The following is a 22,713-nucleotide window of genomic DNA, read 5'->3' as shown; positions in this document are numbered from 1 at the left end:
TGTACAAATGCATGATCCTGTTCTTTTCTGGAGGTACTCTTTAGTAGGCCTGGTAAATGATGTCCTGTGGTAAGCTTATTAGCACAGTACCTTAAACTACAACTTACTATGGCACAGAACTTGCCCATTTTAAATTACCTTTACTGTTTTTTAACACATAAGAATGCCTATCAAAACCAGAGTTTGTAGTGTTACACATTACTGTTCCAGGACTATGTTAGCATAGTACTTATGAATCTCTCTGCCAGATTATAAGAAAGATAGCAATTTTCAAGCCACAAAAGCACTGTAAAAACTTCTGTAGGTAGCTAAGATATAATTCCTGAAACACAGCATTATTTCTTAGTCATGTCTCTCAAATATTTGCTTGTGAGAAATCAAGTGAGCTAGGCACATTAAGTGTGAAAGTGCCTTTTCAACTAGCCTGATGACTGTACAAAATGCACCTAGTGCAACCATTTTCTAGATCCCTACAGGAGTCATTTATTATGTATTTCTCATACAGTTCTGCACATTGCACTGGCAGAAGTTTGAATTTAATGGGTCCACTTAATTGATCCACTTACTAAGAACAGTTTTAGCCAAAGAAATTATGTATTTTACTCACTGCTGAAATTGCTTGACTAAATGTCTTTTTCTTCCTGATGCTGAATATAAATACATTTGCAAGCTCATTGAAGTTGTTATGTCTTTGCAGGTCGTGTGTATGCTGTCTTGTCCAAAAGAGAAGGCAGAGTGTTACAGGAGGAGATGAAAGAGGGGACAGATGTGTTTATTATTAAGGCAGTCCTGCCAGTAGCAGAAAGTTTTGGCTTTGCTGATGAAATCAGGAAGAGAACTAGTGGCCTGGCCAGTCCACAGCTGGTGTTCAGCCACTGGGAGGTAAAAATATCTATTTATTCCATCTGTTTTGGTGATCCTTTTCCTGTAGATGTGGCAGACTGAAATAATAAGTGTAAAAGGTTAAGCTTTAGTCAAGACATTTGATTAATTCCTTTTTGAAATGAACTGAAGAGGGGAAAAGTAGCTTTACATTAGTCTTAGTTCCTTTAATGGGTACCCTGTTCAGAAATGTACTTATATTTTGCTTTGATGGGATGCTTTTTTATTTGAATAGAAAATAAGTTCTTCACAAGTGAAACTGATTCTTCATGAATGTGTTCTCCTGAATTCTTTCTGCCAATTTTAATGAGTTCTCTGGTAAAGCTGTTTGAAGAGTGGAAAAAAGAAACCTCCACAAAACAACCCCACTACCACTAAGAGAAGATGTAACAATACATCTAATGCATATGAAAAGTAATCTTTTAGGGGTTAGCAGGTGGCTAGGTATTTGGGTTTTGTCCTTATATATGCTGGCCTGGAATATATTTTCATACTTGAAAACAAAGGGAATAGATTTCATTCTTTCAAAGTTAAGTATGGTTATAGTAAGTGGGGGTTTTCCTCAAAATTACTCTCCTTGGTCATTTTTGACAAAGAAATAAAGGAGGTAATGCCAGTGTAAAGCTGATAAGGAGTGTCATCAGCTGAGAGTGCACTGTGGCTTGTTCCTGTTGCTGTAGAGGAGGTCTTCAAGGAGAAATATAAAACCTGTAAATCAGAGTTCCTTGTTCAAGACAAATGGAGCTGCATTGTAGGGCTCCTTGGAAGACACCACTGAAGGAGGTAAAATCAGGCTGAAGGGCAAGAGTCAGTGGGTATAAGCTTTTTGCAGTCAGTTTTGAAAATAACTGAAGTCTAGGCTGTTCTGTTTGTTTGGGTTATTTTTTAGTCAGGGGAGGGTCCTTAATTTGATGGTAGGACCATAGAAACTTTTGTAAATTATTTAGTCTTTTTTCATTTGTTTCACCTTCTTGCTTATTTTCTGACTTCCAACATCAAGTCTCTGGGAAAAACAACTACAGATTTTTGAGGTCTGTAACAGTGAATACAGTTGCCAGCTATGGTCTGTTTACCACTGTTTTTCTCCAAAGTATGTGAGGTTTTTCACATGGTGTGGATTCTTCCTCATTTCCTGCAGCTAAATTGTCCTAGTAGGTAGTAGCTGTCAAATATCTCACTAGTAATATGTCTTTGTTAGTAATTATTATAACTTCTTCAGCAATTTTATGTGGATGCTAATGGGAAAGGAGGCTTTTGGCAAAGTAGCCAAGTCATGTACTATGAGAAGAGCTGGGAATCCTTGAAACAGTAAGCTTAGAAAAGTATCCTATGTCTTCCTTGGCAGTGGTACGTTACTGGTGTTAGAAAATACAGTGGACCAGGGACTTGTCTCTCTCCCCTCAAGACTTTTAATTTCATCTTCTTGTAACAAAGTCTGACTTCACAGAGAACCATGGAAGAAAAGAAACAGATACACTGTATGGAAAAACAACAACAACAAACAAACAGACAAAAAAACCAACACAAACAACCACCCAAAAAACTATTTAGAAAGGCAACCCTCCATAGGTGGTGCTCACACAAAAAAATAGATAAAGCAACAGTATTTTAGGTGTAGGAATCTAGATGTGAGCCAGTACAGATTAGGTGTACCTCAAACCAGTGAGTGCTGTCAGTGTAGCATGTGGTAGTCTCACCAGTTTGGGATGTTCTCATCTGAAGTGCAGGGGTGAGGTTTTTGTGGCTTAACTGGTCTTTTGTCTGAACACCTCTGATATCAGTGCCCTGAAGTAATACCTGTCAGAGGGTGTTAACTCCACCTAACCATTGTTCTGTGCCAGTTTCTTTGGGATTTGTAGTTTACTGTGCTCCAATAGTAAGCAAAAACAAGCCCCTTGCTTCTCTGACCTTCCCTTCTATGCCCAGACCTCGGTGCATATTTTCACCCTGTCAGCTGTTATGAATTTCACATCAGAAAATGTTCACATGTAATTACAGATATGCATAGGAGGGGGTGGGTTGAAAACTGTCACTGTTTTCTAAAACTGACCCTCAGGAGAGTTTATAATTACAGCTATTATGTTAAAATGTAGTGGCAGCAGGAAAAATGATTGTGCAAGCCAGTCACCTTTCCACCCGGCAAACCAGTCGGTGGGGAAGGTTGCTTTGGATTTGCCACATTGAAGATCATGCTCACATATTTTTGTGACAAAATAAGCCTTTTGCTAAACTAGTAGCAGTGTTGCCTCTGTGCAGCAGTGTCGGAGGGATTTCATGCTACTGTCCCTTCAACAGCAGAACTGCTGAATAACTACAATCTTCAGACTCTCTGGTGGTAGTATGACAAGAGAGTGGCCTTGCACCAGTTGGGTATTCTCAGTGCAAAACTACTTTTACAGCACTTCCCAGCATATTACAAAAAAACCAGCAGACAAAAGTTTTAAGTTCACCTTTCCCATAAACCTCTGCAAAGCTCTGTCATTCTGCCTAAGAGGTAGAGGTAATTTTTGTTTGACAGGGCTCCTTCATACATCTGAGACATGCATATCAGCTGTACTCATTTAGTCAGTTGCTTGGTCTGTCACTACTATGTGATGGGCATCATTGGACCTGTGAATATTCTTGAAGTATCTTTCTAGCATCTCTTTGTCTAAGGTAGATAGGATGAAGCCTGTATTATGTACATGATAGATATGTGCATGACAGATATATGGATATGATAGATATATTATGTGCATGATAGTTCTTCTGGAAATTTTGGTTTTAATGCAGCTTCTGGCATAATGTTTCTCCTGACCTTCTAAGGGCTGCTTGTAGTATCACCCAGTCACTCTGAACTTAGTAGCTCTTGAGCTGTCTTATTAAGCCGTTGACAAAGGCCATAATGTTGCTTGCTGGTGTTCGTTGGACAGTGTAAAACTGCTCTTTCTATTCATGGTCCAACTCAAGCTTTTTCCACACTGGTGATATTTGGCTCAAAAGAAATTCTCCGTCCTCATCAGTCAGTAAGGCCCAGTAGGGGAAGCGCTACTAGGAACGTGGCTATGTTCCCAGATCTCCCTGACCTCTTGGATGAACTAGGCAGATCCCTTCTGTTTGCTTTTGATGTTTCTCTCAACCTTGTTTTGCATAATCAGACTGCCTTAGGCAGAGGCTGTTTCATGCCATCATTTTGTGAAATACACTAGACAATGGGACCCAGATCACTATTGGAGCCATCTGGGTGCCACTAAAATGCAAATAATAAATTATCCTCAAATTAAGGCTTAAAATTCCAAGTCCCCTTGACTTGGGAGTGTTCTGTTCTAGCTCAAATCTTCAGTATTACATCAGCTTACACAGTAATTTGCAGAATTTAGTACGGTATTATCTTTCAGTATTAACATAGTACACTCACAGTGTTTGCATTTTTAGGGATTAATTATTACAGGTATGTCTTTGATAAAGATGCAGACATTTATTGGTTGAATAATTAATGTGTAGGTTGTTAGGCTAAAAGAAATTGACAGCTCTTTTGCCTATGCTACTCTGCATGCTGTTACGCAAGTCATATGAGACTTCATTGTTTGGGTGCATTGGTTTGAACAGTTGATATTTAATCATAATGAAACATGTTGCTTTGGAATTATTTCTTATTCTCAAGCATACCCTTGCACTTACAGTGTTTGAAGTAATCTGTTACCTTCTTTAGAAATACCTAATCCCAGATGACTTCTTCATAACCAGAATTTTATTTATACCTAGAATGGGCTCAGTTCTGTAGTAAGCTATGAAATACTCTTCAGCATGTGTTCAACTGGTGGTTTTGTTCTTTTCTTTAAGTACAATGGAATTCTAGTGGTTTGCTTATAGTCATACTTCAAACAAGCTATATCACTCCAGGCTTCTATGAAGCAGATCAATGAAGATATTGTTAAAAAATACTCTTAAGGAACATTCCTGTCATTTAAGAATTGTATTTGTATCAGCTGCTGTGAACAAGTTCATTTGATTGTACTACATTTTAAATGATTGCTTGTTCTCTAACAGAGTAAATGCTGTAATCCCCTACACAAACCTAATTCACTTTGTAAAAGAAATTGTTTTCAGAAGAGCCTTGCAGGAAATACAGAATGGGAACATCTAAGAAGTTACTCCTCCGGGTATGGCTGTGTCAGTGTCAGCTCAGTGGAGTCCTCTTAGGGTTATGTTAAGGTGGCTGTGTGCAGGCTTCTTAAAGGCAGTGCTCAGCTGATGCCCAAGGTTCCAGCTGACTTGGTAATCTGGCTTCCTTATTCTTGTTACTTGCCATGCTGTGGTAACAAAAATAGCTTGTTCTGATTAACCTTCTCTTTTGCAGTGTCTGAACCATTCAGATGCATGTGAGCCTCTAAAGGAAATTTTCAGATGCCACAATCATTTGCTCTAGAAGCAGTATGCCATGTATGCATTGTTTAGGTTGAGAAGCAAAGCTAGCTCCTGAGGTGCCTTTTTGAATCCTCATTTAGGTCTCTCTACAGTGCTGCTCTGCATCAGTGGTTTATTCAGCATTCTGTAGCCCCAAAATGCAATGAATTTGTAGGTTTGCCCTTGCTGGCTGTGAAAGACTAAATGGTACACATGCTCAATCCCCTGTGTTGGAGTTTCTGAGAGGGAGAGAGAGCTGTTGAAGCATAAAGGATTATTATCAGTTGAAGAAGAGTCCTAGCAAAACTTTAGTTAACATTAGTAGAACAAGTCTGTCAAACTGGGGATTTTCTTAAGCATCCATCACCACGTTATCTAAATATTTACAGGGAGATTAAATCTGTAAGTTCAATTTTGTATACTTTTAGGCTTGACTTGTGTTCATTCTTCAAGAACCACTGTTTCTCCCTGCATAAACAGAGGTGTTAAATTTCTTGCTAATGTAAAAAATATCAAAGGGGATACTAATAGCCTTTTAAGTTATCATAGTCTGTAGCCGTATAATCTCCTTCAGCAGTACAGTCTGGAGCAAATCCATTGAGCATGAATCACCTTATTCATGGACTATGAAATTTTTGTTTGTTCAGCTCTTTAATGAGATGATGAATGGGGAAGTCCCTGGTGCTTTTCTACCATGAAGATGTTCAGTGGTAACATCACTACAACTTCATCAAGTCAGCATGCAATTTCTGCCCAAAAGTTGGATAAAATTGCAGTACTCTTCACTGCCCTTTCATTTCTAGTGCATAAAATAATGGTAAAACTTTTCAGTTCTCCAAGAGTGGGGGACCATTCCTTTTTTATTGATGTTAGCAGTTAAGGAATCCCCTTTTAAGTTTCTAGGCATTGGTTATAAGGCCCTATATAACACATCAAAATGGCTAAGACCCAGGCTGATTCTTCTATGGTTAGACAGTCTGTCCTTTTATGTTAAAAATAAATGCAGAGACATTTGGAAAGCTAAATTTCATACTGTTTATTTCTGAGTTTTACTTGCTTTTGGTTTTCAGCCAGAGAGCCCTATGCATAGTCACTTCCTACATAAATAATTGAGATTGGATGTCACTTCCAGCACATAATTTACCAGGACTATGTATATACTTAACTGTAAGAAAGCAGAGCTATATTTGTTGGTTTAAGGGCTTAACATACTGTTTTGCAGGATTGAACCTACAATGTTACCTAATACAAACCAGCCATCTTCTGCCATAGCAATTTTCCTAACTCCCCATAAAGTGCACTGTTTGATCATGTTAGGTGTTATTTAAGATGAAGTATTAAAGCAGTGGTTTTAGTGGTTGATAGTTCTGGGGAAGACTGTCCATCTTAAAAAATGCTTTAAGTCCTGTTCTTGCTCATTTGTGTAACAAGCTTTAAGAAATGTTGCTCAGTTTGAAGTATCATGTAGCAGTTAAAAGTACTTGTGAGTTTATAGCACTAGAAAAGGTTTCTAACACTAGGCTAATGTTGTTAGCTTTGGGAAGTTGTTCCCTCCTTGTCAGCTATTAATGTTAGTGCTAGTATTATATATTTCAGGAATCACAGAATCAATCAAGTCCAACCTGTCACCACAGACCTCATGACTAAACCATGGCACTGAGTACCACATCCAATCCCCTCTTGAGCACCTCCAGGGGTGGTGACTCTCTCAGTGAAGAACTTTCTCCTCACCTCAAGCCTGAACTTCCCCTGGTGCAGCTTGAGACTGTGTCTTCTTGTTCTGGTGCTGGTTGCCTGGGAGAAGAGACCAACCCCAACCTGGCTACAATGATTATAAAATGCTGCCCTCAATAAGTGTCATAGCTATCACCATTCTTAGAGCAACTAATACTTGTCTGCACCCCTTTTTCCACAAGGATTTTAAGAAATGGAGACAGTGTTACCTCTGGGAGGTTAGTAAAACGTATTGTGGGGAAGTCTATAATAATTTAGGTGAAAGAAGTCATGAAATTCACTACAGAATTCACATTTAGCATTCTTGGAAGGTCATTCTATTATTTTTCACTTAAGTTCCTTAATGTTCATCAACTACAGTATTATTTTGCTCTGTTATATGGCTAATTGTTCACTAATGAGAAGGAAAGCTAAGTCTGAGGACTATAACCCTATGCAATTTTGGTTGGTCACCCAGGCATCTGTTCGCTAGGGAGCATTTCCAAGAGCTGCTTACACTTACACAGGAATTTCTTGTGCCTGCAACAGCTTAACATGTGAGGGGAACTGATGTAGATTGTTAGGAGCTGAAACTTGGTGGTGGCTCCTCTTTTTTTTTTTCTATTATTTTGGTCTTAAAACCATTACTTCTAACTAAAGATTGTTAAGTTACCTGAGAATCACTGACGGTAAGGAAAGGAATCCTTAGCTATGGCTAGCCTAGAATTTGTGTGAAGCCTGGATAATCCAATGGTAGAGAGCACCTATCTCTTCAGACTTTATGGGGAATTAAAAATGTCTAGGTTTGCTGTGTGGGATGAAAAGACAGAAGATGTTTAATCTTTGTAAGACAACTACATCTTTGAAATGCTCTCTTATTCTGAGAGGCGTGGGGTCTGTAGGATGAACTGGGAACAAGGACACGTGCAGTTACTCTCTGGTCATGTTAAATCTAAAATCTCTTCTAGAAGAGGTCCCCTGAGACACTAAGCTATAAAAACAGCTCTATGAAATATGTTAGCAGCAGAAATAATGATTTTTTTAAACCATCTGCCCGACAGAGGGATTGAAGAACATGGGGCACAGAATTGAAACCTTCAGTTCTTATAAATTCTAATAAAATCATAGCGAGGTGAAGTTCTAAATAAGGAATTTCTTCTTGAAATGTTGTTTTCAGAAGGGTATTTGGCATTGTTTGCTGACTGGCAATTAAACTTGCTTTAAAAAAAGAAATTGTGTGGAGATAAATGCAACTGAATTTGAAAAGCTCTTGTGGGCTTCTTGTGGCACGTGCTGCATAGTGTATCTCAACTCTTGTTTTCTGCTGAAATAGCCAAGTGCAGGCTTTCCAGAGAACCCTTCCTGCTCTACCTTCACCCTTTGTTACATCAGAGCTTTATGATCGGACGTGCACTGAGAAACCTTGGTCCTGCTTGACTCATTTGTTGTTGTGTGTTGTGTTTTTGTCGTGTTGTTTTTTTTCCCCTTCCCCTTTTATAGATCATTTCAAGTGATCCCTTCTGGGTGCCAACCACCGAAGAAGAATATTTGCACTTTGGGGAAAAGGCAGACTCGGAGAACCAGGCCCGCAAGTACATGAACGCAGTAAGGAAGCGAAAGGGACTTTATGTAGAAGAAAAAATCGTGGAGCACGCTGAAAAGCAAAGAACTCTCAGTCGAAATAAGTAGCTGTGCCTGCTTCCATTCTCTCCTGACTCAGCTAAGTGCGGGCGGATTATTTTCTATGCAGCAGATTCAAAGTTTCCTCTGGATGTTGTTCTTTGACACCACTTTTCTTACATGCTCTAGTGTCTGTGGCTTATGTTTTAATAAACTCAAAAGCCTTTCCAACTTTTATACAGAGAAATTATTTATTTAAATAAAATACAGGCATGTGCATTGCAATTGATCTCCATTTTTGAAACGTGCTGCTCTGTTGAATTTTTCTGTCACAGGATTAGAAACTCCTAATTTAATTTTGTGTCTGTCTCATCAGAGGTAATTACGGTCAGAGCCGGTTAGCTAGTTTGTTGCAAAAAAACCCCTGTGCTCTGAGCTTAGCTTCATGTTCACAGAGTCACAGAATTTCAGGGGCTGGAAGGGACCTCAAAAGATCATCCAGTCCAACCCCACTGCCGGAGCAGGATCACCTACACCAGATCACACAGGAACGCATCCAGGCGAGTCTTGAATCAGAGGGGGAGACTCCACCACCTCCCTGGGCAGCCTGTTCCAGTGCTCTGTCACCCTCACAGTGAAATGTTTTTTATGATGTTTTTCAGTCTGTTCTTTATTTTAATTTCTGTAATGTATTTGTTACTCACCAGTACTTCCCATAGTTGCCTAGATGAAAGCAGAGATAAGTCTATTAGGAGTTTCTAAACTCTATGTAAGCAGTCATTTAAAGCAGTAATGTATTTTCTTGAAATCAGAGGGCAAAGATAGCACATGTGGAAGACTAAGCACTGCAAACTAAGTGAGATTTGGCCTTTTTTCTTCCTTAGTGCACATCTTGCTGTTATCCTAAGCTGGGAGCTGCTGTCTTTAAACTAGGCACTCAGCTACCTCTGCCAATCCTTTGTGACTGTTTACAGACTCTTGCAGAAATTTCTACCCATTCAGCTTGTCTTGAATTCAGCAAAGGGAAGCACTTGGACACTTGCCGTTTGCAGGTGTCTGGGATGCACAAGGCTCCAAAATGATTCTGACCAAGATTAACAGGAAAAGAAGTCCTCACAGGGCGTAGTTATAGTTAAGAAAAATTGAAATCTTGATTTGTAAAAGGAATGGACAGGAATTCTAGAAGGCTAAGAATGAGTAGGATAGGTGTCCTGGAAGAGCTTCTGATATTTAGTTAAATGGAAAATGAGTCTTTAAATGTTGTGTGAACTGACTTACTGCTACCTCCTCTCTGCACTAGTTGCAAAGAGTTCTGTTTCAGATAACCATGCAGATAGGTTGTCCTTTGTTTACCAGAATATAACCATTTCCTTATTTGCTGAATATAACCATAACTATTTCCTTAATATAACCATTTCCTTCATTCATTATTGCCTTGCACTCCTTTAGCACCTACTTGATCTTTCTGAAAAAAATATTCTGTGTGTCAATTAATGCAGCAGGCAGAACTAACTCAAGTCAGTTTTGCTTTCTGTGAGAAAGAAAACTGTTACTTGTTTTACCCATAGAAAGGATTTTGAATCCCTAAGTTTTATTTTAAATAGCAGCCACTTCTTTTCCAGCTTGTTTGTTTTCATTGTGGAAATGTTTCCTTTTAAGATTGACTATATGAATTATTCAAGCAAAAGAAATATTTGCCTTTCATAGAAGGCTGTTGCATAAATGGCTGCTGGTTTTCAAGGGGTGTCTGCATGGAAGCTCTATTAGAGCTTGAGCTAACATACTCAGGTAGTTTTGGCACTGCCAGCTGGTATAGCTGTGGAATGCATGGTAATTTACTGCAGTAGGCAAAAAACAGTCCAGATATAAGTGTTTATAGTGACATCCTGGTTAATACAGCTACCTTACTAGTTGACTCCGAGGCAGAGTTAGGGATATGTGGCCTGCAGTCACAAAGGTGCTTGAATGTAGATGCAGAAATGGACAGGTTGGTCATCCTTCTGACTACATAATTGTTTACTGTAATCTACTATACTTAAGTGAGCAGAAAGAGCCTTAACATAGCTTTTAAAAGATTTAACAATAGCTTTCATATTTTTGGAGTAGTTTTGGCTTGCATCTCAAACAGCATAAAGCTGATAATCCAGGATGTTGCAACACTTATTTGTAAAGAGCAAACACTTCACTAACTAGCAGAAGAGGAAACAAATTGCTAGCAGCAGTATTTGAGATCTGTTTTCTGAGACTGGTGCTACTAGTGGGAAGAGAATCTAATTGCTAATGTGCCATGCACTTATAACCATTTTTCTCGGTATTATTCAAGAAGTAACTTGATATAGCTGTTTTCCCCCACTTTTGTTGCCCATACATAACAATATGACATCATTTTGGAAGATCTCTGTAAAGCAGGATAAATAACTTGTTGATGGAGCAAGCCATGGAACAATTGAACTGAGAGTTAGCCATTACATAATTTCATTTTCTTTCACCACCTTTATTGCTAAATACACAGCTTCTAAAATACTTTATATGTGTTCAGTGCACTTTCAACTTCCTAAAGCTAGACCCTCAACTGATGTTTGGCTACGCTGGCTCCTTAGAACTGATGATGTGTAGAAACAATCAGCTCCTATGTGGTCAAATTTATTAGGGAATGATAACTATTCACTGAGCAAGCCATATGATAAACCAATGATTCCACTTTGTGGAAAGAATACATGAAAACAGGGGCTGAATTTCCCTGGAGAAGAATAAATCTGAAGCCAGCAAGTTCCTTCTGGAAGTAACAGCACTCTTAATTGGAGAGGTGTTCCTTGAATATATCTGTCTGAAACCTTTTTCATTTATAAACCTAGTGCCAGACAAATACCAAATACAGATGAGACAGCCTGAGGAACAGAAGCTTGCAGGTCTGCTTAAAACCTTTCATGGTGTGACTTGACAGCAGAACTCAAACTGGGAATTCAGGTGACTTTTCTCTTGGCCCTGGTCATATCAGCCTAAATTCTTTGGACAGAGTATCTAGAGGTTTTGCTTCTTCTACAGGGGTTTCTTCTTTCTAACTGTGGTTCAGAATGCTGTGTAGACTTTTTGGTGCTTCTTCCTAGTTTCCTTTGGAAGCAGAAATAGAAGAGCATGTGGAGGAGAGGATGTGAATGAGCTGGATTATTTTGTCAGCACCATTTTTTTTTTTTTCAGTGCTTGGTTTGAATTCTCACATAGCTTCTGATTCATTTTGATGCTTTTTCATGCCAGGCTGCCTGTGAAAACTCAAGAGTTGAAACTAGGCAAAGGAGTGTGGGGTTTTTTTGTTGCATCATATATAGGAGAAGGACCGTCAAGAAAATAGTGCCAGGATCTTTTTTAGTACCTGTTGTAATGTTGACACACATTCCTTTGATGTTCATAAAATGATTTGAAATCTTTCCTTGGAGGGTGTTCAGTGTTACTTTTTCTTTTCTGCGTGCTACTAGAGCCCCACTGCTTATTTGAACTTCCCATCAACTGATATGGCTTCTGATATGTAAAAATCCATGGAAATTAAAACAATTCTGAACCATGATCTTTGAAGATCAAATATTTGCACAACATTTCCCCGTAGTAAACGTTCTCTTGATACTGTGATTTGAGAGGGGTTCTGCTGTTGTTGTTATCTTATTTTGACTATAGCTGACCATTTCTATGCATCTGAAAGCTTTTTCATTGAACTTGTGTGTAATATAGGTTATCATTGATAGGAAAAGTCACCTGGAAGTAAGTGTTTTAAGCTAAGAAGTATGCACCAAAGCTTTACATTTCTGACAGGAATATTTTCTTCCTGTATTTCCTCCCTCGCCCCCAACAGATAAACATCTGATCTGCAGAAGGCCACATGAATGCACATTCTTTGGCTGAAACATCTTTTTTTAAAAGTTCTAATTTTTTTTTTTTTTTTTTGGACTGCAAGCCTGCAATTGAACTCTTTGGACTCATTTATAGTACCTCAGCTGTAACTGAGGCGTGTAAGACACAAAATCCGCATTGGTAGTGTTACCAGGCACAAGGTGTTCCTAAGAAAGGCAAATTTCTTGGGAATTTTCTGCAGAGTGTAGCCCAACAGAGTTGGGGAGAGGTTGGCACAACCTGGAGCAGACTCTTCTTTTAATAAAGCCATGCATAAATATGTCTGTCAGATGCTGAAAGGTGCATCCATTTTTTAGTTTGATTGTTTCGCCAGTTTGCAGTTTTACTCTTCAGATTTGCGCTGTCGATGATCTGCTTCCAGTACAGCCCAGAGAAGGAAAACATGGTGTTAGCAGGAGATGTCTGCATAGGCCTGGCTGATTGTACTGGTGCTGAGACAAATAGTTTGCATACAGGATAAAACATCTACATGTAATTACCATTTCAAGTTGGTAAAATACGAGTTTGATGGATGGACCACTTGGTGAGTAAAGAACTGGCTTGCCAGCTGCACCCAGTAAGTGGCTGTCAATGGGTCCATGCCCAAGTGGAGTCCCTCAGGGATCAGTACTGGGGCCAGGCTTGTTCAATAACTTTATTGGCGACGTGCACAGTGGCATTGAGTCCACCCTGAGCAGATTTTCTGACAACACCAGGCTGTGTGGTGCAGCAGACACACTGGAGGGAAGGGATGCCATCCAGAGGGACCTTGACAGGCTGCAGAGCTGGGCCCAAGCCAACCTCATGAAGTTCAGCAAGACCCTGTGCAAGGTCCTGCATCTGGGTTGGGGCAGTCCCAGGCATTGATATAGGCTGGGCAGTGATTGGCTTGAGAGCAGTCCTGAAAAAAAGGGCCTGGGGGTGCTGGTGAATGAGAAGCTCTACATGAGCCACCAGTGTGCACTTGCAGCCCAGAAAGCCAACTGTATCCTGGGTTACATCAAGAGAAGCACAGCCAGCAGGTCGAGGGAGGTGATTTCTTCCCCTCTACATTGCTCTCATGAGACCTTACCTGGAGTACTGCATCCAGTTCTGGAGCCTCTATTACAGGTAAGATCTGGATGTGCTGGAACATGTCCAGAGAAGGGCCACGAGGATGATGAGAGGGTTGGAGCACCTATGAGGACAGACTGTGAGAGTTGGAGTTGTTCAGTTTGGAGAAGAGAAGGCTCCAAGGAGACCTTATTGTGGCTTTCCAATATCTGAAGGAGGCTACAGGCAAGCTGGTGAGAGACTTTTAGGGTGAAAGGTAGTGATAGGACTAGGGGGAATGGCAGGTGAGGATTCAGACTGGATGTTAGGAAGAAGTTCTTCACCATGAGGGTGGTTAGACACTGGAACAGGTTGCCCAGGGAGGTGGTCCTGGAAATTTTTAAGGCCAAGCTGGATGTGGCTCTGGGCAACCTGATCTGGTGGAAAGTGTCCCTGCCCATGGCAGAGGGGTTGGAATTGTATGATCCTTGAGGTCTCATCCAACCCTGACAATTCTGTGATTCTGATTTAGCAGTATTTCTGAATTTTGATCCCTTGTCTACTTAATGTGGCTTAGTCATATGCTCTAGTGTGAGTATCTGCCTTTTGACTTGGTTTGTGCTAGTTTGGCTCTACTGAAAAGTCAGTAAGATAAAAATTAATACTGATCTGTATAGTTTCTATTAATAAACTAAACTTAAACATTTGGAGGGGCATTGCTCTTTTACAGCTGTATCATTCCATGATTATAAAACTCCTGCAAACCATGACTAACAGGAGGAAAAAATAGACACCATGAAGTAGTTTGGGCTGTTTGACAGAGAGTTTTGTTTCAACAGATGCTGTTTTCCCACAGAAGCTTGTGTTATTTATTTATTTCTGATTTATCCTTCCTCAGCCTCTACTGATCTCTCCTCCTTCGTTTCCTCTTTTACCTAAGATCCAACTCCATACCCCGCCGCTGGTTCTTCAGAGGGATATTTTTGTTATCAACCTATTTACTTCCTTTAACTGAAACTGCTTATCTTTGTGAAACTTGCTGATTCTGGAATCTGAGTCACAAAAAGAGGAGCAAAATTCCATTATTATTTCCTGTTAGCATTTTTGATGGCCATATAAGAGACTTGTCCTTCACCCTTACGAAAGTGACGTGTCTCGTTGTTCCCCAGTGAGATAACTAGATCCATTATGGGTTTTTTTTTCCCCCCTCCAGAAAAGCTGCTGGTCTAAAAGGCCAACAATAAATAATAATCTGCACAGACAGCAAAACCAAAACTTTTGTCAGAAGAATCTGTAGCCTTTTGAAACCCTGCATTTCCTCCACGCTCCCAAACATGTTTGCCGTCCCCTGAGAGGGAGGGGAATTCAGTAATGCTATGCCAGTTTTTTTTGTGAAATGGTCACAAAGCACAGCTAAAATCTGCATCTCCTCCAGTAGAATTACAAATGAGAGGCAGACTGATCACCATCACCAATTCAGTGCTGGCTTTTCCCCATCTTCAGAGAGCTCTTTCCAGAATTTTTCTGTTCTGTTTTAAAAAATTAACTCGGGTAGTGAATAAATCAGTCTTGTTCCATTGCTTTCTGAATGATTCATGCCAGTGTAAACTGCTACCCTGCAACATCCTGGCCTGCATCAGGAACACTGTGGCCAGCAGGAGCAGGGAGGTCATTCTGCCCCTGTATACTGCACTGGTTAGGATGCACCTTGAGTCCTGTGTCCAGTTCTGGGCCCCTCAGTTTAGGAAGGATGTTGACTTGCTGGAACGTGTCCAGAGAAGGGCAACAAAGTTGGTGAGGGGTTTGGAGCACAAGCCCTATGAGGAGAGGCTGAGGGAGCTGGGGTTGCTTAGCCTGGAGAAGAGGAGACTCAGGGGTGACCTTATTGCTCTCTACAACTACCTGAAGGGAGGTTGTGGACAGGCGGGGGTTGATCTTTTCTCCCAGGCAGCCAGCACCAGAACAAGAGGACACAGTCTCCGGCTGGGCCAGGGGAGGTTTAGGTTGGATGTTAGGAAGAAGTTCTATACAGAGAGAGTGATTGCCCATTGGAATGGGCTGCCCTTGGATGTGGTGGAGTCACCATCATTGGAGGTGTTCAAGAAGAGACTTGATAGGGTGCTTGGTGCCATGGTTTAGGTGGTGTTGGATTGGTTGATGGGTTGGATGCGATGATCTTGAAGGTCTCTTCCAACCTGGTTTATTCTGTTCTATTTTTCTATTCATTTTGCCAATTGTTTTGCTGTAGCAAAGGCCTCAGACTTAAGAGACAAGTCTGAAGAAACTGGGCATTAGTAATGACTCCATGACAGTTATGTGTTCCCTCTGCTGTATTCTCCTGAAAACAACAATTCTGGATTATAGATTGATTTAAAAAAATAAGGGAATGTCCACAATCTTCCTGTCAAAAGAAGGCAGTGGAATAAGAAACAAACTTTTGTAGAAGGGATTTAGTACAAACTGATCCTTGCCCTTCTGCCTCTGTGTGCCCCATGAAAGCTATTTTTCACTGTAGTGATGATTTTGTGGCATTTGGAAAAGGGAGCATTCATCTGCCTTATAATTTTAGAATTAGGGAAAAATAGTTGGGGTGGCCATGGTACAATGCAAGCCCAAATGCTGTCCTAAGTAGAGCTGTAAGGTTGATCGTGATGAAGAGGCAGATTTAATCCTTCTGAAAGAGGACTTAAAGTCAGTGGCAGATTTCAGAGTCCTATTCCTTTGTCATACCTGAAGGCAGTATAACTTTCTGGCTAGACTTACCACTGGAGTACTCTGAGATTTTGCTCCTCCTTTGTTCATAGGGAGGATGTAAAACCAAAGTCATCCAGGTAGGAACTACAGTGACAAAAAAAACCTTTGCAAATTTCTGTGGCAGGGGTGATGCAACCATTAAGCAGTGGTTTCCAGTTGCCTCTAATATTTGTTTGACCTCAAGTCTGTTTTATATTTCTCTAATGCTCCTTTAAATGATCATTTTATAACAATTAACCTAATTCCAAAGGCTGATCTGTTTCTTGAGTGATACAGACATACCCAGAGCTGACTGGTGCTCAAATCTAGTAGCAGGCATGCTATGGAGTGTACCTGCAGCTAATTATTTTCTGTCTTTCATCTCTTATCACAGTAGCATCTACCTTTAGGAGGTCAATAGAGTGGCTCTTTAGAAGAGAAAACTGGCATTGCTTTATGGAGTGACTGACAGAAGGAGCTGTGTATGTGGCAGCTGAAGCTGCACTTCCCCTGGAGACTAGGCACAGCATGTTCATGACAAGTGCTGCTATCATTGGTCTGGGGATTGAAAGCTGATCCTCTTTATGAATCCATGTCTTCTTGTAATGTTGCTGTCATGCAGTATGAGCAGCTTAGGAAGGTTATTTTAAATTAACCTTCCTGTGTTAAAACAATGTCAAGTCTGTTCCTATCACATCCAACACTATAAGCATCAGGGCCAGTGAGTAATTCAGCTGCAGCTGGTGTTGAAAGGCTGGAGAAGAAATGTGGAAAAAAAAAATAGCATCCCACTTGTATGGATGCCTTTGCAGTAACTGTTTTAATTGCATAATGAGATTGCTCTGTTGCTCTGAAAGTGTTCAATAATAGATAGTGTGCAAGTGTGCTATGTGGAAGACACGCTGCCTTGACAGGCAGAATGTAATTGCCAGTCAGAGTGTGCCTTCTGTGCAGCCTTACCTCTGTGAAGGAAAGGATGAAGAAACAAAGCCTTTCTAGCTTGTTCCTCTGCTCCCTCACTGACTTCAGATTCCATAGAAACCCCTTGACTGCAGCAGGCTCATTTCAGGGAGCATGGTGCAAAGCAGCTGTGCATTCCCAGCAGCAGCAATTACCTGGGTACCAGTTTACTGACTGTATAGATAGTGGCTCTAACGAACCTTTTATTACCCCTTTCTGCCAGGACCCAGCAGTAAAACATGGCTTCTATTGAATGTTCCTGCTGGGACAGGTGGAGCATGAAGAACTGCATGCAAGCATATTCTGAAGGGATGTTTTTCTGAGATCCACAGACTGCAAAAAGGTGGGAGGCCCCGAGTCATGAATGACAGAGCTTATTCCTCTCATGTGTAAGGGAGTGCTATAAGGGAAGCTTGTTAGTTATGGTTTTGGTCTTGTGGTTCTCTCAGTTGAGCACCCCAAAGCACATGAAGGAGTCTGCCAACTGAGCTTGTGGAGTTTGGGCTATAGAAAAAGGAAGTAGGGTAACTGCTTTCTCAGAGCTGTCACTTGTGCTTGATCTTATCAACATTTCAAGCCAAACAGAAGATGCTAAATCTGTGACTGACAAAGGAAAATACCTAACTGTGTAGACAAGAGATGGTGGTGACAAGCTGAGCTCTGCTGTTGTGCAGGAGTTTGCAGGTACCATTTTTTGGCCAGAAGGAAAAAACTTTTCTTCAAAGCTAACTTAAAAAAAAAATAATGGTAAAGAGCTGCATCTTAACATGTGTGAAAGGTGAAGCAACTGTAAGGTCCCCTTGTTTATGTTGCATGAGCAGATTTAGTATTGATGGTAGCAGCTTGGACCTGAGTGAAACCCTTGTCATATTGTGTGATTCACTCTTAGTTGATCAGAAGAGACAAGTTCCCCAGTCCATACTGTGTTGTGTACCTTGTTAACCCAGGGAGCTCCTGTCCTGTGAGCAAGCAAGCAAAGGAAAAGAGAAGCAAGCTAGGTACTAGCTTTAAACTTGGGTTGGGAGGAGCAAAGGGGCTGTTCAGTGAAGAAAGTCATATGGACTTTGTCAGACAGTCCTCAGTGCAGCCGTGTGATTAGCATGGCATTTGCACTGATGTGGCAAATGGATTCTCTTGTGTTGTCTCCCTGGAGGATAAGCACTTCTTTTGCAGATGATTACAAGGAAGTGTGGTATCTAATACCACCTAGCCTTCAGTTTTTAGTACATATAGACTGATATAGGACCAGAATCTCATTTGGGGTAATCTAGTGTGCTTTGTGTGACTTCAATTCAGTCCTATTTGCTTTCTTCCAGATGAGGATCTGGGTTTTGTGCCACTTTCATTTTGTTCTTGACTTAGGAAGTGGCCGGTATCTGTGACAATGCTAGCTGAGCCGTTTTCTGCATAGGTTTATTACTGGAGAGCAGAAAAGGCTTCTGCAGTCTTGTAAGCACTCCCATAAATAGCAAGCTACTGTGCTTAAGGAGACTGGTACTGTTGCCAGATCTGTGGTTTTCTGACAAATCTTGTGATACATTGTTTTTCCTAAAAACCTCAGGTTTTGTATTTCATCAGAATCTGTTTTCATTTAAAAGAAACAAAAAAAACCCCAACCCCCCCCCCAAAAAAAAACCCAACACAATGTTTCCAGCTTGGTGTTGGCATCAAATTGGAGAAAAACACGACAATGTTTGCAGCTTCACCATGATGGCAGAAAACCCCAAATGCACACAACTCCCTCCAAATATAGTATTTTACTTGAAAAGCAACAAACAGAGAATCCCAATCCACCGAGTAAATGAAAGACCTGTGGTTTTGAAGGACAGCCTCATAATGTCTGTGTTGTGGCCTTTTACTGTAAGTGTAAAAGCAACTTTTGTAATACTCTTTAAAGTGATGGTGGTTTGTTTTTTTCACTGCAAAACGCTTATTTAGAAACAAAAGATGTTGAATCCCCTGGGAACCTCGGCCACTTTGTAAAACGAAGAGCTGCTAATTGTCCCTGAACAGATGCCTTTTTCTCTAGGCTTAATTCTTGATTCGAGTCTGCATGATCCAAAGCAGAAGGGTCAGAGGCTGACAGTAAATCTGCTAAACTATGGAGCTGTTGTGTGTGGGGAGAAACGCTAGTCTTGATTCTTCCATCCTCGCTGCATGTATGCTGAGTTACCCCTGCTTTTTATTAGGGTGAATGTTTAAAGAATATTTTGTTCTGTTTTAGTTTCTGGGTCTTGTAAAGCCTTTCTCAAAATACAACCCTCCGTTAGCCCCTAGCTTGGCTTGGGCTGTACAAGTGTCTGTGTGTCCTGTGCTTTCACTAGAGCAGTCGCAAGTCATCACTTCTGTGAATCGAAGCCCTTAGGCTGATGCTGGGGAACTGCCAAGTGGCACCAAATGAGACTGGGAGCTGAAGGAGAGCTTTCCTGTCTCGCCCATGCTGCGGAATGGGCCCCTCTGCTGTGCCCAGTGAGAGGAAGGTTTCCCGCCGATGCCTCGCACAGCATCCTTACGTAGCCCTTCACCAAAAGGCAGGGAAATGACAAGTTGTTGTGTTTGATATTTCAGATGTAAAAGTCAGTCTAAACTTTTTTTTTCAGACTGGCTTTAATCATCTTGAATAAGTAATGAAAGGGCAAAAAGTCACAGTGTAATCTTTTCCTTCTGCTTTCATTGACAATGAGTGCTGTTGTAGATGAAGCAGTAACCAGGATCAGAGGAAAGGTTTTTACTGGATAAGCACAAACTCAGCCTGCAAAAGCTGTGCAACCAGAGGTGACGTTATAGAAGAGAAAATAATAACTTGGTAGCTTCAAAGGCCTTTGTGCTACAACAAATATTGTCTTGGAAAGGTTGATGGAGTTGTTACAGGGGAGCTTTGCAGAAATAATGATTTCCTGATACTTAGAGATTGAAATTCTGCAACTGTTGTTGATTTCCCAGTCAAAGGATGTTTCCTGTGACTTTGAGTTACGTTGGGTTAAAGTCATTATCCTCTAAAAAGCCCTTTTTTAGAATTCTAGCAAAATAAGAGGAACTTGTTTATTTTGCATCTGCATTACTCTGGATTTAAAGAAATTATTTGAATTATAGGTTCTATTTTGGTGTGCTTCAAGGCAAAGATGGGGACTTCCCCTGGTAGGCTGTATTTCCCTTTCTGAGGCTGCTGTATCAACCTCTTGGTGATGATATTAATCACTGACTTTACAATGACACTCCTGAAGGGCATGTTGCTTTTCTTTGGGGATAAAAAAGTAGGGGACAGTGTTCCAGGAACTTACTGAGTTCTCAACAATGATGTTTTCTCTTTTCCTTCAACTCTGGCAAACATCTTTTGGAACACTACATAGTTCGCTGTACAATACTGTACAAAAAGCTAAATGCGTGCTTGTGGGAAGTGAAATAAATGATGTGTAGATTGTCTAGCAGAGGAGGAACTGGTGGCAAAATCTGGAGTGTTTTTCCTTCCATGCTGATTTCTCAGGAGTCATTACCGGTTTATGCAGCATCAATTCAAACAGCCTTCGGGGACATACACCGTGTTGGGTCCCTCAGGGCAGGATGGTTCTTTACTGGATTGCATTCCTGAGATCAGCTGATAGGGCTCTGTCGTTCACTTTCACCCACACAAATGTCTTGCAAGATGAACAAACATTCAGCTACCTGATGAAAGAAGTCTGAAGCTGAGTGTTCACTCTCAGCAAAGCCTGCTAAAGAAACAGCTTTCGGGTTTGAATGTTTGTTTCTTTTGAATCCTTTTTCCTTTTTCTTTTTTCCCCTTCTTTTTTTTCCTCTTTTCCCCCCTTCTCTTCTTTTTTTCCTCTTTTTCCCCCTTCTCTTCCTTTTTTCCTCTTTTTCCCCCTTCTCTTCCTTTTTTCTCTTTTCCCTTCTCTTCCTTTTTTCCCCTTTTCCCCCCTTCTCTTCTTTTTTCCTCTTTTCCCCCCTTCTCTTCTTTTTTTCCTCTTTTCCCCCCTTCTCTTCTTTTTTTCCTCTTTTCCCCCGTCTCTTCTTTTTGTCCTTTTTCCCCGTCTCTTCTTTTTTTCCTTTTTCCCCCTTCTCTTCTTTTTTTTCCTTTTTCCCCCTTCTCTTCTTTTTTTCCCTTTTTCCCCCTTCTCTTCTTTTTTTCCCTTTTCCCCCCTTCTCTTCTTTTTTTTCCTCTTTTTTGTTTTTTTTTTGTCTTTAAGATATATCCTACCCTTTTAGAAGGAATATCCAGAGGCAACATATTTCACACAGTTGTATTTTTTTTTCTTCACTATGGTCAATCTTTCAGTACACCAATATTAATCAATAGTGGAAAGACCTGATTTTTAGAAACCCTGTGGGCTGTGCTGGGATGTTGTGGTAGCATCAGGTGGGAATGGCTGCCAAGTGTGTCTGCCACCTGGAGGAGCATTCACTGTGAACTCAGAATGTGCCACCAGATGTCTGTCAGGTGTAAATATCAGAGTTCTGGCACAGGGCAAAATGGAAGGAGAACAGGAGTGGGTGCTAAGAGAATATGGGGGTTCAGAGGTGAGTCCAATTTTATTGATGTGTATAAAAAGGATGTAATAATTCCTTTTCCTAAGAAGGATGTTTTGAACACTGAGAAAATCCTTCACAGCTGTAAGATGCATTTAAATAACCCAACGGAAGCAATGATCTGTGTTCATGTAAATGTGTTTTGATGTCCTTGGAGAAGTTTAAATGAAACACCCACACCCAGGAAGCTGCTGGTTAGCTCATGCAGGAGCACAACTGCAGTCCTTCATCAGACATCCTATGTTGGACTTCTTTTCACTTCAGAAGCACTGAACTTTGGCAGTTTATACAAGATGAAAGAGGCAAGCTAACAATTCAGCAGTTAACACCTCTGAATAAGAGGACACTTTGTGTTACAAATGAGTTGATAACTTTTTAAAAGTTTCTTAAATTTTGATTAATTGCTTGTTCCTGTTACAAATTATCATCATTGCTCCTTGCTGTCTGGAGAGAGCTTTTCTTTCTACCACAACACAGCAATCTCCACACTTTTTATCCATGAGAAAATATTGGCAGGTGGTAATGGAGATACAACCAGTGTGATTCTGTGGAAATTAGTCAAGAAATAACAAAAATGTGGATGCTTTCTCAGAGTAAACTTGTGCAATTCCCTGGTCTTGATAGCTAACATTGGGTACCTGGAGATGTAGCTCTTTTGCATGAATGAAGTGAAACTGATTAATTCGGATGCGAGAACCCCTGGGCAGTTTATTCTTTGCAGATCTGGATCTTAACCAGGCTGTAGAATTTTAGCATAGGGAAAAGCTGTAGATTAATCCTTACAGGAAAGTTCAAAGGCAAACTCTTTTGCTTTTGGGGAGCCCCATTGTTTAGTTGCATATACGTATCAGTGCTTCTATTTGAAATGGAACCAGCTCTTCTACTTAAGCTCACATATGCTTATAACATTTTATTTGTAATGTTTTAGCAGAAATAAATGGGATTGGGACCCTTGAGTGTAAGTTTTTTTCATGAGTGAAG

The 22,713-nt window shown here is 40.6% G+C and overlaps 1 protein-coding gene across 1 annotated transcript in view; it reads left to right on the top strand.

Moving 5' to 3' along the window:
* Positions 1-8,889, top strand: part of EFL1 (elongation factor like GTPase 1) — a 64,733-nt gene extending 55,844 nt beyond the window's left edge. Inside the window, exons 18-19 of the mRNA XM_009903895.2 lie at positions 698-882; positions 8,482-8,889. Coding sequence (XP_009902197.2) covers positions 698-882; positions 8,482-8,670 — 374 coding nt within the window. The 3' untranslated portion in view covers positions 8,671-8,889. The remainder of the gene's footprint in view (positions 1-697; positions 883-8,481) is intronic.
* The last annotated feature ends 13,824 nt before the right edge of the window (positions 8,890-22,713 follow it).

Source organism: Dryobates pubescens, chromosome 17 (assembly GCF_014839835.1).
Source record: "Dryobates pubescens isolate bDryPub1 chromosome 17, bDryPub1.pri, whole genome shotgun sequence".
NCBI lineage: Eukaryota > Metazoa > Chordata > Aves > Piciformes > Picidae > Dryobates > Dryobates pubescens.
The sequence above is the reverse complement of the archived record's forward strand: the minus strand, read 5'-3'. Positions and strand labels throughout refer to the sequence as shown.